At 40.4% G+C, this 17,862-nt stretch overlaps 1 protein-coding gene across 4 annotated transcripts in view; it reads left to right on the forward strand.

The window, feature by feature from the left end:
* The first annotated feature begins 210 nt into the window (after positions 1–210).
* The window catches only part of LOC136709365 (protein unc-13 homolog C-like), a 245,897-nt gene continuing 228,245 nt past the window's right edge, over positions 211–17,862 (forward strand). For 2 of the 4 annotated variants that reach the window (XM_066684518.1, XM_066684520.1), the window contains exons 1-2: positions 211–524; positions 9,468–13,015. In XM_066684518.1, the coding sequence (XP_066540615.1) occupies positions 9,712–13,015 (3,304 nt within the window). In that variant the 5' untranslated portion in view covers positions 211–524; positions 9,468–9,711. Of the gene's footprint in view, positions 525–4,046; positions 4,145–9,467; positions 13,016–17,862 lie in introns of those variants that run through there. The other 2 variants (XM_066684519.1, XM_066684521.1) reach the window with 2 other exon arrangements.

Consider the following 17,862-nt stretch of genomic DNA (forward strand, 5'->3'; position numbering starts at 1 on the left):
ACTCACTCACACAAACCCATACTTGCACGGCTGGTCCCAGACGCTGTGTCTGCAGCCTCTCTCTCTCTCTCTCTCTCTCGTCTGGGACAGAAGAGAGAATAGAGAGGGAAAAGAAGGACGGATTTCAGGAAGGAAGGTTAAAAAAAAAATAATAAAACAAATATAAAAGGGAGCGCACCATGCTCCCAGACACTTCATAACAAGGCTGTGGGGAACAAGGGATGAGGATGGAAAACAGAGAGAGAGAGGAGAGGAGGACGAGCGGCTGAAGGAGGAGTGCGGTGCTTTCCCTTTTATTTCCATTCATTCAGAGGCTGCTATTTCTGCTGCTGCTGCTGTTGCATCGTGTGCATCGCTCTCTTTATCTCTGTCTCTCTTGCTCTCTCTCTCTCTCCCCTCATCTATCTGTCCGTCTGTTCATGCTGTGGATGCTCCATTAAGCCTGAACTGTCAGCTCTCGCGGTTCTCACATAATCTCCTGAAGCATCTGGGTTCTAGACAGCCGGATTGTAACACACTTCCAGGTGCGTATCTGACCGTATTCTTCTTCTTCTTCTTCCCATTCATCTTCTTGTTGCTTCTTCCCCCCATTTTGTTTGTTATGATGACTTGAGCTTTGCTTAAAATCATGACATCTGTCCTGGGAATGCCATGCACTCGACCTTTGCCAACAACAAGGAAAATAACACAATAATATAGTGTCAATGAATAAATAAACAAAACAGTGTAATACCTAGAAATGTTACCATGCATGCATTTGAATTTTAAAAGGATTTGAAGGTATTGCTAATCTTGTATTTGCACTAGAGAAATATGAGCATACATTTTTTTACGTGCCAATTTTTAAAGGATTTAGATGCATTGCTAAGCTGGCATTGCATGCACAGGAGAAAGTAGTACACATATTATACTATGACAATTTTAGAAGGATCTGAATGCACTGCAGCCTTGCACTGCATGCACATGAGTAATGTGAACATGCACTTTATTTTGTGCCAGTTTTAAAAAGATGAGCATGCTAAGCAAGTTTCCACTGCATTCATGAGATCAATCTGTGAATGCATGCAGCAATGCAAGCTAGCAGGTCATGCAAACCCTTTGAAAATTGGCACAGAATAAAATGCATGCACACGTTTCTCCCCCGCTCTGAAAACTATGCACCAGTAATGCATGAATGATGCAGAGTACACACGAAAATGCCAGCAGCAATGCTAGGGTCTGGAGCCTAGACGACACACCTCGGTCGGCCATGATTGTTTTGGTTAATTCAGTAGAAGTGGCCGGTGAAAGTGAAGGCGATAATTGGGTGTTTGAGTCGATATGTGTGTGTGTGTGTGTGTGCATGTGTGCATTTGCCTGTGCGCTTGCGTGTGAGTGCATGTGTGTGTGTGTGAGTGGTGAGGGGGGTGGGGGGAGTTAGAGGGTGACGGCAGAATGGGAGATGAGCAGGAGGTCGGAATTGTGGTAGTGGGTGGGGCTCTCACTCTCTCACTCTATGTCACATTCTTCGTATCACTCCATATTCTCCTACATTGTCTGCCTCTCTTTAAACTCTCTATTTATTAGTCAATCAATGGATATTGTTCAAAAATGTATAAAAAATAATAAGTCAGTATGAAAAGTTAATAATTCAAAAATAAAGCCAATATTTCAATAAATACACCATAAAGTTGCAAGAACATTCTATTCTTAGATAGCTTGTTTATTTCAGTTTTCAAAGTGAATACACATAAACAAGAAAATAACTCCAGAGTCCATGGGGTTGTGGGTTCAAGCCCCACTCCGGATGACCGTGAGGAGTTTGGTGTGGTCTACCCGTGTCTCTGTGGGTTTCCTCCACCGGTCTAAAAAAACACGTTGGTAGGTGGATTGGTGACTCTAAAGTGTCTATGGGTGTGAGTGTGTGTCGTTCTGCGAAGGACTGGCGCCCCTCCAGGGTGTGTTCCTGCTTTGCGCCCAGTGATTCTGGGTAGTATCTGGAACCACCGCAACCCTGATTTTGGGAGATACATGTTTTCAATTGGACAACAACGATATTCCATCCATCCATCCATTATCTGTAACCGCTTATCCAATTTAGGGTCGCGGGGGGTCCAGAGCCTACCTGGAATCATCGGGCGCAAGACGGGAATACACCCTGGAGGGGACGCCAGTCCTTCACAGGGCAACACAGACACACACACACATTCACTCACACACTCACACCTACGGACACTTTCGAGTCGCCAATCCACCTGCAACGTGTGTTTTTGGACTGTGGGAGGAAACCGGAGCACCCGGAGAAAACCCACGCGGACACGGGGAGAACACACCAACTCCTCACAGACAGTCACCCGGAGCGGGAATCGAACCCACAACCTGTGTGACTGCGACACTACCTGCTGCGCCACCGTGCCGCCCACAACAACGATATTATATTACATTTTACAGCAGAAGGAAAAAATATTTTCTGTAAAATTATTTCATGTAAAATGATTTTAGGAGCATTTCTATTGGTTAGAAATATATATATATATATATATATATATATATATATATATATATGTGTGTATGTATACACATACATACATATGTCCCTAAAGAGAAGCAGAAACGAGAGAGAGAGAGAGAGAGAGAGAGAGAGAGAGAGAGAGAGAGAGAGAGAGAGAGAGAGAGAGAGAGATAGGTAATGAGCTGAGCTGTAATTGGAACATTGGAGCACAAACAGTCCATTGCAATAAGTCAAAACAAATGCATAGTATCAGAAGAAGAGAATGGTTCATTACTGGCTGAGAATAAACTAGATAATCTCATTATTTAAACTGGCCCTGAAATTAGCCCACATTTCTGTTCAGCAGGACTGATAAGTTCCAGCGTCAGAAACATTCACAGAGTTGCCTTCTGAAACATTTAAGCAGTTTGAAATAAAGGAAAAGAGCTCAAAATCATTGCATAATTCCATAGTTTAGATGTGATGTTGTGAAGAGACTGATTTCCTTAGAATATTAAAATAGTGATACATGTGAATATCATTCTGATAGTGATCATTCTAAATATAGCAGTATATCAGAAAGAAAGAGAAATATTTTAGGCCAAAAACTAACATTAACAATGTGTTAGTCATCAGGCAGCATGTGAAGCTGGATCTTATTACCCCCCCCCCCCCCCCCCCCCCCCAAGCAATTTCTATTGACTACATTTTTCTAACATAGTGCAGTTAAAAAAATATTGATAAATTGTGTAATATAGTGGAATTTCCATTCAAAGCAGAAATGAATCTCATCAAACCATTCTGGATTAATTTCTTTCCATCTCTGCCACATTTCAAAATGAACTTTTTTTGTAATATTAGTACCCCCTTACAATATCACTCCCCCTTACCTGAGTATCAGTTAGGATATTATAATTTATATTTTAAAATTTTATAATCGCTATTTTTAAGGCAAGTCTTTAACTCCTTAGGGGCGGCACGGTGGTGCAGCAGGTAGTGTCGCAGTCACACAGCTCCAGGGGCCTGGAGGTGGTGGGTTCGATTCCCGCTCCTCTGTGAGGAGTTGGTGTGTTCTCCCCGTGGGTTTCCTCTGGGTGCTCCGGTTTCCTCCCACAGTCCAAAAACACAGGTTGGTAGGTGGATTGGTGACTCAAAAGTGTCCGTAGCTATGAGTGTGTGAGTGAATGTGTGTGTGTGTCTGTGTTGCCCTGTGAAGGACTGGCGCCCCCTCCAGGGTGTATTCCCGTCTTGCGCCCAATGATTCCAGGTAGGCTCTGGACCCACCTCGACCCTGAACTGGATAAGCGGTTACAGATAATGAATGAATGAATGATAAGTTAGGCTAGAAGTTTGTATTCTGAAGAGACATTTCCAGTGAAGATTGGTGATTCAGGACTGGGGTTTTAGCACACGCATGCGCAGCTTTCACTCAATTAAAATTCAAATATTAACGGAAAGAATGAACTCCAACGGCTGTTTGATTCCAAAAGTGGATTCTACAATAATCTCACTTTCAGAAGGCAAAACATGGAGAGGAAAAAAAAACAGAGTGCAAGGTTAACAATATTTGACTTACCAAATTTAATCCAGGTAAATTACATTCAATTATTAACAGAGCAACACGAGATTCAGGAACTACATCATTCTCCTCTCGACTCCAAGTGATGAACGCTGGTTAGTTGTTTGATTCTCAGACATTTTTTTTTAATATTTTTATTTGATACTATGCTGTGGAAAGAAAAACTGCAATTTGCATAAATTTGAACCAACATCGTATCGTCGTTGATTTGGAGTCGACTCCCATTTCTGAAATATCTAGAATTAAGGGATCGATTCTTTGTTGGAGTCGACTCTGAGTCGTAATCCTTAGGAACGAGTTTTCTTGACTACTTGCCTGTTTAATGAAGGGATAGTTATGCTTATCATACACTAGACAACATTTGAAAGACTGAAAATACTGAAAAGACTACATATATATCTGACATATATATATATAAAGACAATTGAGTTTCTGGGGATCTTGGACTAGTATTCGCACGAACCAGAACCCATACCATTCACCTAACAAGGGAACTGATGGGAGTGCACCACAAAACTCGTGATTTTATACGGACATTGTAGGTTTGTGAGGGACAATGATATTATTTGAAAAGTTATATGCTCTAAGGACATAAGTATTAGTTACATTTGTAGGTTAGCTAGTGTTCGCAGTAGTGATTTGTCGGTCGCGAACGAACCGGTTCAAAGAGCCGGCTCTTGTAACTAAACGATGAGAGCCGGTTCCCGTCTAAGACCGAGCCATTTTTTTCTAAGGCTTGTCATTCAACCAATCAGAGAACAACAAGCAAGCTCCAACTCTCCAAGCTGAGACACTTGGTTTTCCTGAATGCCAATCTGCCTTCCAAAAAATAGTTGAAGAAAATGTTAAATCAGTTAAATGTTTGTTGACAGTTGTGGTTGTTTTAATCACTACCGTTGAATGCTGCTGTTTTGCACTTTGCAGAGTATTTGTTTATTTTATTACCCAGAAATGGATGATTATTTAATTTAATAAGCTATTTTGTACTTTTGGGTTCCATTGGCTATATTCCAGAGTTTACAAGTGATTTTTTATTAAGGTGTTTAAATAAAAATCCAGTTATTTATACAATTGAATGTGTGAGTGCAATCAGTGAGTTATTACAAGACAGCCATAAAACAAAATTGGCCATTGCAACACTATTTATTATTTTTAATATTGAACAATAATGTTTTGTCCATGTAGTCATGTAAAATGTAGATAATATTGTTCTGTACCAGTGGGAATAAGTGGTAAAACAAAGAGCCAGTTAGGAGCCAAAAGAGTCAGCTCTTTATGAAGAGCCGAGCCAAAAGAGCCGGCTCCCCAAAAAGAGCCGAAATTCCTATCACTAGTTCGCAGTTGCTACAAAATTGGCTTTAAGCTAGGGTGACCAGAGAGATGGTGAAAAGGAGGACACCTCTCCGTGGGGAGGGGTTACTACTGACGTGCAGACTGACCAATTAAATGTTTACAGAGAATGTTATCGACCAATAACGGTAGCTCTAAAGTCAGGCCGTCCAATCCAAAGATTTTAGGCTATTTCACCCTCCCCCTTCTCACTCAAGCGAACCAAACGGAGTAGGGGAGAAGGGGAGTTTGTGAACGAAACGGTTCTCGAAATTCTATGTATGTAAGTAGAAAAACAAAATCCCGGACGTTTGTGAAATTCCGCCAGGACATTTTTTAAGTCTAAAAAAGAGGACATGTCCGGGTAAAAGAGTCTGGTCACCCTACTTAAGCCCAAATGCAAGCATGTCCAATAGGAAAATAATTTTAGCTCAGTAACATTTCTATCTTCTAAGAATGTTGTACGCTGTATTTGAGGTAAAGCAAGTTGTTTCCTTCGTCTTCTGTAACGGCTTCATTCCGATCAGGGTTGTTATGTGTTCGGAGACAAGAACATAGCCTGGACAGAGCAATAAAGAAAATTAGCTGCTGCCTAAATTATTGACTGCACTGTTATTTTATCATTGCATCACTACATTCATCCCTTCAGTCCTTATCCCTAACAAGACTATAATACTGCCCTACACTCTAGAAATAAGCAGCAATCAACATAGTACTGCATGCATTTATTTTTGTACAAATATTTGTACTACTTTCTTTTTTACTTTCTATGTACAGATTATTATTTATCATTTATGGTGCTTGGCAAGGCCCACTGAAAATGTTTTATAATGACAGTAAACATATTTTGTGTTGGTATTTAGGTCTAATCGCGACTAAATATATAAAATGTCCTTTAAAATATGATGTGATATAACAGGATGTTAAAATGTGATTTTTCCTAATACCCGTGCAGTGTTTTATTTTATTTTATTTTCTGTATTCCAGTCTCCAACACTTGGAGATTGGATAAAACTTGGATTAAAAACAAAATGCTAGTGAATGTTTACTGTGTATAAAGAGAGTACTGGTGGAGTATTATAAGTATTGAATCCTATAACTAAGTACAGTAGTGTTTAATCAAGTGGTTCAATCCAGTAGTGTAGCATTGTTTTCTAAGTAAATAATGTTTTTGTTGCCAAAGCATAATCAGTATTAATACAGTGTAGAGTTTGTTGATGTAGTTATGGGGTGGTAGTTTTATAATTTTGGTGCTTGTATATAATTTCTACTTATAGGCATGTTTTACTGCTGTTGTATTGAGTTGGCGCTGCATGATTGTGCACTAAATTGAGTTGTTTGAAGCTGCTGTCAGTGATAGCAAAGCAAGCCATATTTTTTCTCTGAGTTATTTCTGTCTCATCTATGAACAGTTCATTTGTGTTTTGTAATTAGGAGATACTGTATGAGAATTTAAACTTGATGTAAAGTTGTACATATTGTGCTCTTTTATAGAAATTGAAGAGCCTTTGGGTTTTTTCCTGTTTTTTGCACTTTTTCATTTCAAAACATATTACAGAATTGAGTGCAGAACCTGTTGATACAGCATGTACTTGTAAATATCTACTTATTTACTTAATTTTTACTTTTACTTATGTCATTAGTAGCTTAGCTTGCATTCAACAAGCTTATTTTACCTTATGCCTTATGTTTCTGTATAGCTGCATTTTGGTAGTTTTGAGTGCTGTGATGCAGTTTTGCGGGGCTTTTAATATAAGTATATTAGGTAAATTGATTGGCATGAAATACTACCTTTAATTGGAAGTGTTTTTCCAGACTGTGCAGGAGTAGGAGCCAAGTTTTCTTGGGTTCTGATGCTGCTGAGATCGCCTGGGTTCATAATTACCCTCTGGCCCGCCCACATAATCGATCAGAGGCTGTTCTGAATGTGAGAGGTGTAACTTTTACTCGTACAGACATTGGCAAAACACTTCCAGTTAAAGGTATCATTTCATGCCACTCTATTCATTTGAAATGTTTTATTAAATGCCTGTGTGGACTGCATTAGTCAGCACCTTGCTGCATGGCCATAACATAAGTGCTCAGAAGCTGGTCTCTACAGGGGGTGAAAATGTGGACTATTCACAGTGTAACAAAAATCACCTAAAACCTTGTGCTTCTTGTTATCATGTTTGTCTTTTTTATCAAGCCTATTCTGTTATGTGCTACATGTCCAAAAGTTTGTGATTTTAGTAGTGTTTTATCGAGAACAAATAATCCAACATTCATTGTATGCCATGAAATACTCATAGAAATGTTCAGCATATGTTGTAAAGCCTTCTTTTTTGAGCATATTGTGTGTGTTGGCTAAATCATTTTTATAAAATTTTTGTAAATCTATTATATTTTTATTACATTTTATTAAATTTATAATAAAAATATAAACATTTTATTAAATTTATTAAATTGTTAAATAAGAAACTTAATGAATATTTTAATTATTATTATTTAATTTATTTTCTTTTTTTATAGCTAAATGGTTAAATAAGATAAGTGGCTGAGAGGCTAATATAAAGAAAAAATGTATGGCTGCACAAAAATATACTGGCTGACATCTACTTCTCACATCTAAAATAATTAATTGTGTACCTTGAATAGCAGTGGTTATTTTATTTATTTAATTTTTATTGTATTCACTATCCTCTTAAATGCATCAAGCATGACAGAGAAAAATACTTCCTGTGTATTAATTTATCACCTTCTTTATTCATGAATAATATATAAGATCTCTAGTAAAACCATATAGCGCTGAATTATTGATCTGAAAATGTATTACTCTCTTCTCATAGTGGGGAAGGGAGTTAGATAGGACTATGCTGCTCTCCTAATACAGAAATGGGTTATTCTGTTATAAATCTGAATTGCAAAATTAGCTATTATGCTTGTACTTCCCGAAGCCTGGGATAACATGGAAATGCATGTAACTCATCTACAATAGTCTGAATCTCTGTCCAAAATCACGACTGTCTGCAAAATACATAACAACACATATTGCCTACTTATTGCCACATATCTTTGGTGATACTTAAATCCATAGCAGTCAGATTGCAGCATTCATACATAAATCGATCAATCAAAAAAATAATCCTCTGGAGTTTCTGAAATGTCTGAGATTAAATGTAGCAGGTGCTCCTGATAAACTCACTTAAACACGCACAATAAATCATGAGCTGTTTTTTATGAAACCCCATGCTTTTATGATGTTGGGGCCCTATTATTGTAAGCAAATATCTTTTTTTCATTTATTCACTTATATAAAGGGGGACATATGAAAATCATTTGTTCAGTGCATTTGCACATTATTTTTTTAATCTGATGTTCATACCAACACAAAAATTAGAAAATAATACAACCTATTTTTATATTTATTTATTTATTTATTTATTTATTTATTTATTTATTTAAATGTGCATTTCTGATTTGTAGTGCTTTTGAGGTGAAGTGTAGAGTCTTTAGAACTGTCCTGCCTCCTACTCTAAGTCTCTCCAATCACAGCGCTGGACCCATGTTAATATGAAAATGCAAAGACAAGGTTAAATGAAGCAAAACATGCACAATGGTTATGGAGAACTATGTGTACTGATTAAATATAGCAAACAAAGAGCAAAAATGGCAAAAACCCAGAGCTGCTTCTCCCTCTCCTAAGTCCACCTCTCATGCTGAACTGAGCTGGGCCTCTTTTTATTTAAAGGAACAGGTCCTGAAACTGTTGTTCAGAACAAGGCTGTTTAGACAGGGGGAGAATTCTCCTGTGGTGTTTGGTCCTTGTGGTATTTTGACCAAAGCATGTCAAAATGTTCACTTGGAAAAGGGGTAGAAAATGTTCTTTAAATCATGACATAGCTGCAGGATCTAATATGTAATTGCTAAATGTTCATGTGAACATGAGAACTTACCATATATATATAAATTAAAGTGAAATATATAGAAATTAAAATTTTTAGAAAATTAAAATATGTAGGTAAGATATTGTAAATGCTTTAATATACATTAGACATAGTGTCTTTGTTTGACCACTGACTAACACACTTCTTCTTTCTTTTCTTACAGACAAGGATACCCTTAATGCAGTTAACACTCGGATATTTCCCATGTGAAGGATGTAAAACGTTTTGGCTTGACACAACTGCTTCTAAGGGCATGTTTTACTCTAGACATCTTTCTTCATCCCTCAGGGTTGGCTTTCAAAACTCATAAGTTGTTTTGTCTGCTTTTTTGCTGATTACTGCTGGATATAAAACCCATTTTTGCTTAGTTGCGTTTGGAGTGCAAACAAGCTGAAATATTGCCCTCCATGGTTTCTGCCCATCTCAAGAAGCTATCGTCTTATATTTTAAAGATTTGCAAAGGAATGTTTACAAAGAAACTGGCAAATACCACAAAGAAGAAAGAAAGTAACGACACTAAAAAAGAGCCTAAATTGTCCCCTGAATTGCATGCTCGGAATCCAACCTTTTCCACCACGCTGAAAAGCACAGTCAAAAAGATATCTAAATGCTCCTCAGCACGCAATATATCTCTTGAAGAAGACGACAGTAGAAACGACTGCTCTTCTCTTTCTCCCACGTTCAGTTACCGTGTGGCAATTGCTAATGGACTCCCAAGGAATGCTCTTCCACTGAATAATGAATTTCACGAAGTATTGTCCATTGATAGTAGTTACTCTGACTCTCTAAACGAGGCCAAACTCATCCATAGATTCGATGAACAAAAAGCTTACACAATGCCAGTGAGAAGGAACAGGAAGAGCATGATTAGTTTGGCGCCCTCTGATGGCAGCTCAGAGGGTGAGCGAGGAGAGCGCACCAGTCTCCACACCCTCCGACTAGGAGCTCTGAAAAAGCTGAGAAAATGGAAGAAGAGCCAAGAATGTGTCTCCTCAGATTCAGAGGCCAGCAACTGGAGAAAAACTCTTGGCATTCGGAGCAAATCTCTGGATCGAGCTGGAAGGCAGCAAAAAACATCTACCTTGGAGCCCGGATCCAGCTCTACAGGTTGCATAAGTCAAACACAGGATGTGATGGAGATGATTTTCAAAGAGCTTCAGGGAATCAGCCAAATTGAGTCTGAGCTCTCAGAGTTGAGGGGGCATGTCAATGCCCTCAAAAGCTCCATCGACGAGATCTCCAGCAGTGTGGAGGTTGTGCAGAGTGAAATTGAACAGCTTCGTTCTGGTTTTGTGCAGTCCAGAAGAGAGACACGAGACATTCATGACTATATCCGACAGATTAGTCACCAGACCAACAAAGCTACATTGAGATTCTTAAATGTGCCTGAGGAGAAGTTTGAAAGAACTGAGGAACTCATTTACCAAATCTTGAAAGAGAAAATGGGTTTCATTGAAGCACACAAGACACTTAAAATTGAACTCGCCCATCGGCTGGGGCAACAAAGAGAATGTTCAAATGCTAAACCTCGCCCAATCATTGTTATTTTTGCAACTCCTCAAGACAGGGACTTAGTTTTGAAAAAATGTTATAAGCTCAAAGGCACTGGAATTTCAATCTCAACTGACAGTCTTGCACATGACTCAAAGGAAAAGAAGGAAAAAGGGATGAGCTCATCCCAAACTTATGAAAGCATGGACATTAAAGTGTTGGCCAAAGACAAGGCAGAGAGTGATGACTGGGACTCGATGGACAGTGATAAAGAGCTAGATGAGTTAAACAAAAACAAATATGCAATTGTGTCCAAACCACCTCAGAAAATGAAATCAGACAAAAAAAAGTCCCACGATCACAGGCGGTCTGCAGATGACGCTGCATACTCTGTACATTATGCAGATGATACTGTTTACGATGACAAACAACATAAGTCTTACTATTCTGACATAACTCCAGGCTGGCTCTCCCAGAGTGACTACTCTACACCCAAACTCAGTCGTTCAGAATCGGATTGCTCCAAGCTGTGTCAGTCTTACTCTGAAGATTTCTCTGAGAGCCAGTACTTTAGCAGAGCAAATGGATGCTCCCTACTCTCTTCCTCAGATCAGGAGCTCTGGCAACGGAAACAGGAAGACATGGCATCTTCCTGGTATGCAAGTCCACCCAGCCAAACTCTTAGTCAGGAAAACCCACCATATGTGGAACACAATGAAGTTGAGACCACAGAGACCATTGATAGTGGTGTCAGTAATGGTTTGGTGTGTATATCAGGGGACAGAAGCCACTACAGTGGCTCTCAGCTCTCTCTGCAAGGTGACCTCTCGCCTTGGAAGGACTGGCATCACCTTGAACAAGGTGCTGACTCTGGCTTAGATGCTTCAACTGAACAAAACATAGTTTCAGAAATCAGTAGTCCGTTTGATCCTGCTGCTAATCCTGGTTTCCCTGAGAAGATAACAAAATGCCTTGAGGTTGATCTGCAGTTTGAAGGCGAGACCTTTTTGACATTTGACAGTACACCTGAGACAACCCAAGAGGTCGACATGGAGCCAGAACCTATCCTTGAACCTGAGTTAGAACCTGAGATAGAGCCAGAACCAGAACCTGAGCCAGTACCTGAACCAGAACCTGAGCCAGAGCCTGTGATTGAAGCTGTGATAGAGCCTATGTCTGTGCCAGCACATGTGCAAGAACCTAAAAAGGCAGAAAAAGCTGAAAAGAAACCGAAGACCAAGACTAAGGCCCAAACCAAGCCAGAGTCAGCTCCGCAGACACTGCAAAGGTCAGAGGTCAAGGGAAGCCATATACAGCAAAATCAGAAGTCTTCCTCCATGTACCGTAGCCAGAGTGAGATCAGGACAGAGAAGGTGGAAGAAGTTCCCAAATCCTGGAGTAGCAGGTTGAGCATAGACTTGTCTGAGAAAACCTTCAGTTTTGGAGGTTTTGGGTCCACATTACAGAGAGCCAAATCTGCTTTAGAAGTTGTCTGGAATAAGAGCTCCCAAAGCTCTAGTGCCCCTGCTGAAGAGCCAAGCAGCTCTTCTTTTATGGGTCGGTTCAGGACCATGTCCCAGTCCACAGCCAATGATTCCAGTACCACTATCGACTCTGACGTTTACACAGAACCCTTCTATTACAAGGCAGATGAGGAAGGGCAAGCCACAGAGCAACCTGTTGACAGTGAGACACATTATGTTGAGGTGATGGAGCAGGTGCTGGCCAACCTTGAGAACAGAACAAACGCCAATGAGGCAGAGGAACAGTACCAAGAAGAAGAGAACGAGGTCTCGCAGGAGTATGACATTTCACATGAAGGGAACCCAGTCTTGGAATATGACTGCAGCCTAGATGAACAATACGATGAAGAGTACAGCGAAGACTATGATGACCACCAAATGACGGAGGATACGGCAGAGTATGAGGCCATGATTGAGTACATTGAAGAGACTGAGGAACCAGCAGATGAGGCTGATCAACAAGAGGAAGGACAGGCAACAGAGGAGGTAGAGGGGGAAGACACAGCTCAAACGCATACAACAGAAGAGGTCAAAGAATCAGTGACCCAGGAAGATGAAAACAAAAATGTCACGGAAGCCCCTGCAGAAGCGATTGAACCAGCACCAAAGAAGAGGATACGACCTACATTTAAGGAAGCTGCTCTGAGGGCCTACAGGAAGCAAATGGCTGAGCTGGAGCAGCAGATTCTTGCTGGAGGTATGGGATTTCTAAATTTGTGTTTAGCTGGTTTTAAACTTGTCAGACTTGTTCATGCACGCAGTTACTGTAATTTTATGGTAACCTGTGACTGACTGTTTTTCAAAGCTAAAAGACCCTAGATTATTTTGAAGCTTTGAAGGTGGGAAAGGGCTAAGCAGTTCAGATGTTTTATGTTGACTTAAAATGAAGGCTTTTGAATGGGCTGTTGAGGAGTCAGTCAGTGAATGCCAGAGTAGCAGATGTAGCATGATGAACAGTTTCACATGTATCATTAATAAAATAGGAACATGCACCCTCATGTTAACACTGCAACACCACAACAAATTGCAGTATTAAAATGATGCTGATTTAGAGATTGACACCCATAAACCATTTAGTGGGCAGTCTGCTAGGTCATTACCAGATAAAAGTGCTGCTGATTTGCTAGTGCTATTGATTGAGCAGACAAAAAAATGTGTTACAGGAAATGCGTCGGTGGAGAGAGGATGGAAGAGCACTCCACAGGCATGGAGTTTATTACAGTCGAGAAAGGGACCAGGGGAATTTCCGCCCCGTATTACTCGCGCTAGGCCATCTCTTGACCTAGATGTGAGAAGCACATTTAGAATGCACAGTAAACTCGATCTGCACGCTGTCCACTCTGTAGGATGAATGATGGAATACGGCTTTGTGTTCACAAATCTTGTCCTGGAGGGCCATAACATGGCAGAGCTTCCAGATTTTCCCATAAATTTACTCTTATCTGATTTGAGTTAGGCAGGACTTCCATCCATCCATTATCTGTAACCGCTTATCCAATTTAGGGTCGCGGGGGGTCCAGAGCCTACCTGGAATCATTGGGCGCAAGGCGGGAATACACCCTGGAGGGGACGCCAGTCCTTCACAGGGCAACACAGACACACACACATTCACACCTACGGACACTTTCGAGTCGCCAATCCACCTGCAACGTGTGTTTTTGGACTGTGGGAGGAATAGGCAGGACTTGATCACTTAAAAATAAATAAATTAATTGGCTTGTTGATAGCTCAGGAGATTTAAAGGCAATTTTGATGATTCTAGAGAACTGCTGTTCTCGCTGCAAAACATACTCCCGCACTGTTTCTGTTCATTCAGAAGCTCTGCACCATTTAAGGTATGTTTGAGTAAGAAATTGACTAATTTGTGGCTGAAGTTTAACTTGTTTGTAGGTTTTTTTCACTGTTTGGTAACTCAAGCTGTTTAGTTTTGTAGCACTTTTGCTATGTGTTTTCTTTCATGCGAAAAGCGGGCTTCCAAATTTGGAGTCAGTTCCACCTTAAGTAATCTGTAAAAGCAAAACAATTACTCAGTATTACCCACCTATGGAGCACTCTCATCTCTTTTCATTCAACATTCAGAGGTCTCTTAGAGCGGAGACTGTGAGCCAGGCCTTCCATCATTAGTGTAACAAATTGTTGACGTCTTGTCTTAATGTCAGCCGCAGTTGACTGTGAGATTTTATTGTGAGACTTGACTGTGAGAATTTACTGAGATCTGCAGTAAAAATGAAGAATGGACATGCGAGATTCCGGGGTTCTTAGGAACCCAGGAATCTGAGTAGCAGGAGACTTAAAAAAAATAACCACAGTCTTTTTGTCTGATATTGTTGTGGTCTAGGAGAGCTTACAGTGATAGGAGAGTTGTTCTTTAATTTTTCTTTAGCATGCAGTCTTCAGGTAGCTTGTATACAATTTTACCACTTCAGAGGCAGATATGTTGTTGATTTACAGGAAATTGTAAGAGGCAAAGCTTCCCAAAAAACTCTCCGGTGTTCACTTGACTCGTATACTGTTAAACTTAATAAGGTTTAACTCTTTGGGGGAAGATTCTGCTGTGTAGAAGTTAATTTAACGCTAATGCCTGTATGGTGATTAAACTGTGCTGTCCCACAGCCCTCCAGGATTGAATTAGAGGAACAAGGTAATTCAGTGTTCATTCAAGCTCCGAATAGTGTCTGCTGTATTACTTGGATGATTTTAATGGTTTTGAGTGTGGACTGAATTCCAAAAGAACACAGAGGGCTTGGCATTTATTAATCCAATTCATGATTTAGTAGAAACTTGTTTATTAAAGAAATTACACACAGATTTGTTTTGATCAATCATGTTAAATGATAGGGTAGCTGTTTACATTAAGCCTGTTGATTACAATGCTTCTGAAATTGGTTTTGCATCAGCATTGACAGCTAGTCATTTAGCAAACCCTTTCCACAGAAAACATGCTTACTTAATTTTGAAATATGAACAAAATTGAACAGAAGGCACCAATAGGTCTGAAACAATACAGGATCTGGATCTTCATTATATTTGAAATTTCCTTTACAAACAGATAAGGCACAAATGGAGCAGGCACCTTGGTGACTGGTTTTGTGTTGACAGCCTGTTAATTATTTTATTGAGCCCTTGTATATCGTCTGAAGCTGAAATGGTTCCGGTTCAAATTAGAATATGATTAGTGCTAATCCCTGCCGTTTGGACAGCACTGACATCTTCACTGGCATATCCAAACCCTGTCCAAAGTTACTGGATCCATTTGTGGCAACAACTGTCATATATCCCTGCTTTTTTTTCATTCATTCATTCATTCACTATCTGTAACCGCTCATCCAGTCCAGGGTTGCGGTGGGTCCAGAGCCTACTTGGAATCATTGGGAGCAAGAAATACACCATGGGCGCCAGTCCTTCACAGGGCAACACATACACGGACACGGGAAGGAAACACACGCGGACACGGGGAGAACACACCAACTCCTGACAGACAGTCACCTGGAGCGGGAATCAAACCCACAACCTCCAGGTCCTCCAAAAAAATTGCTGTCCATGCTGAGGTGGCATGATGGTGCAGCAGGTAGTGTCACAGTCACACAGCTCCAGGGACCTGGAGATTGTGGGTTCAAGTCCTGCTCAATGTGACTGTCTGTGAGGAGTTTGGTGTGTTTCCTCCCACGGTTCAAAAACACATGTTGGTAGGTGGATTGGCAACTCAAAATGTGTCAAAATGTGTGTGTGTGTGTGTGTGTGTGTGTGTGTGTGTCTGTGAAGAACTGGCACCCCGTTCATCTTCCACTGGACCCACCACGACCCTGTACTGTATAAGCAGTTACAGATAATGAATGAATGTCCATATAGGCAATATTGACTTGTAAATGATTAACTAACAATCTGGTCAACATAATGTGCTTTATTTTAAGCACAATTCTACAAGAAAGGTTACTTAATGAAAAAGTGTTAGTGCTTTAAGTGCTTCACTGAGCTGAAATGTAACCCTTTTAAGTTCAGTGGGCTCTGGCCCAGAGTCGAACATATGTGGCTCATTTTCTGATGCCATCTCCAGACCAGGGCTTTACATGACCTGGGACTGTCAGCAGTCTTCCTCATGATTGTTTAGCCTACAATATATCTATATAATATGAGTTTCACTTTTTGATTTGTTCTTCCTGCCAAACCAATCTTCACTTCATCCCAGCTGATTCCATATTCAGATGATAATTCATGCTCCCAAGGGCATTGGTTAACCAGGTCAGCCTTGCCTTGAATATTTATTTCAGTCTTGTACTGAGACACTTCTGTGTTTCTGGAGAAACAACCCAGTGGCCAGCCATTCCTGGTCTACTCCACTTATTCTATCTTGGTTTATATATATTTATTTTATTTTATTTTTTTTTCCTACAGTGACCACATGTAAGCTGCCAAATCTGTTTGCAAACTAGTTATCATTTCCCATGCAGTCTTCTTGCTGTCAAGCAAATACATCCGATATGTATGTGAACACCCATTGTGCTTTCAGATGGATGCTTGTGGAACTGCGGCTCTAGCACAAGCCCCAGAACATAAATACTGATTCCCATGAAGTACATTAACTTGATCACTAGCTCCTTTATAGCCGATTAACTGCAGGGAGTTTCGGCTCATTGGCTGCCGAAGCAGAACCGTAGTGAATTGCTTTTAGATTGGGATTCCACTGTCAATGTAATATAATCTGTTTAAATCGCTCACCTTTCATCAGACGCAGTGAACACATGGCCCAATGGTGATGTTCTAGTTTTGTGGTTTCATCTGTCAGTTACGTTTTATGAACACTGGCTTTGGGAAACATTGATCTTACCAGACAAGTCAGTGACTCTGACAAATTAAAAATTCTCGGAGCAGGCTTGGGTGGTTTTGCCTCTCAGAGAATTAGATCACTTGTGATTGCGTCCAAAGTGGCATTAGTCAACTATGGCGAAAGTCTCCTGGAGGCTTGAGTGTTGCTTCAGGAGAGATTAACAGGGTCACATCTTGTGACCTCATTGACATCTTGTAGAAACTACAAAAGAATGAAATATAATTCTGCAGTAGATATTTGCAGTAGAATCATCATTCATGAGTAGAAACAGCTGGCATAAAATGAAACATATAGTACGTGTATTAGCATATAGTACTAGCATTTAATGTTATCGTCAAGATATGGAGTTGTTTGGTAAGGGCAGATTGTACACTTTCAGCCACATTTACATTTTTGTGGGTGGCATGGTGGTGCAGCAGGTAGTGTCACAGTCACACAGCTCCAGGGAACTGGAGGTTGTGGGTTTAATTCCTGCTCCAGGTGACTGTCTGTGAGGAGTTTGATGTGTTCTCCACATGTCCGTGTGGGTTTCGTCCGGGTGCTCTCATTTCCTCCACACAGTCCAAAAACACACATTGGTAGGTGGATTGGTGACTCCAAAAAGTGTCCATAGGTGTGAATGTGTTTGTGTTTTGCCCTGTGAAGGACTGGCAGGGTGTATTTCTGCCTTGCGCCCAATGATTCCGGTTAGGCTCAAGACCCACTGCGACCCTGAACTG

The sequence above is a fragment of the Hoplias malabaricus genome, chromosome 11 (assembly GCF_029633855.1).
Source record: "Hoplias malabaricus isolate fHopMal1 chromosome 11, fHopMal1.hap1, whole genome shotgun sequence".
Classification (NCBI taxonomy): domain Eukaryota; kingdom Metazoa; phylum Chordata; class Actinopteri; order Characiformes; family Erythrinidae; genus Hoplias; species Hoplias malabaricus.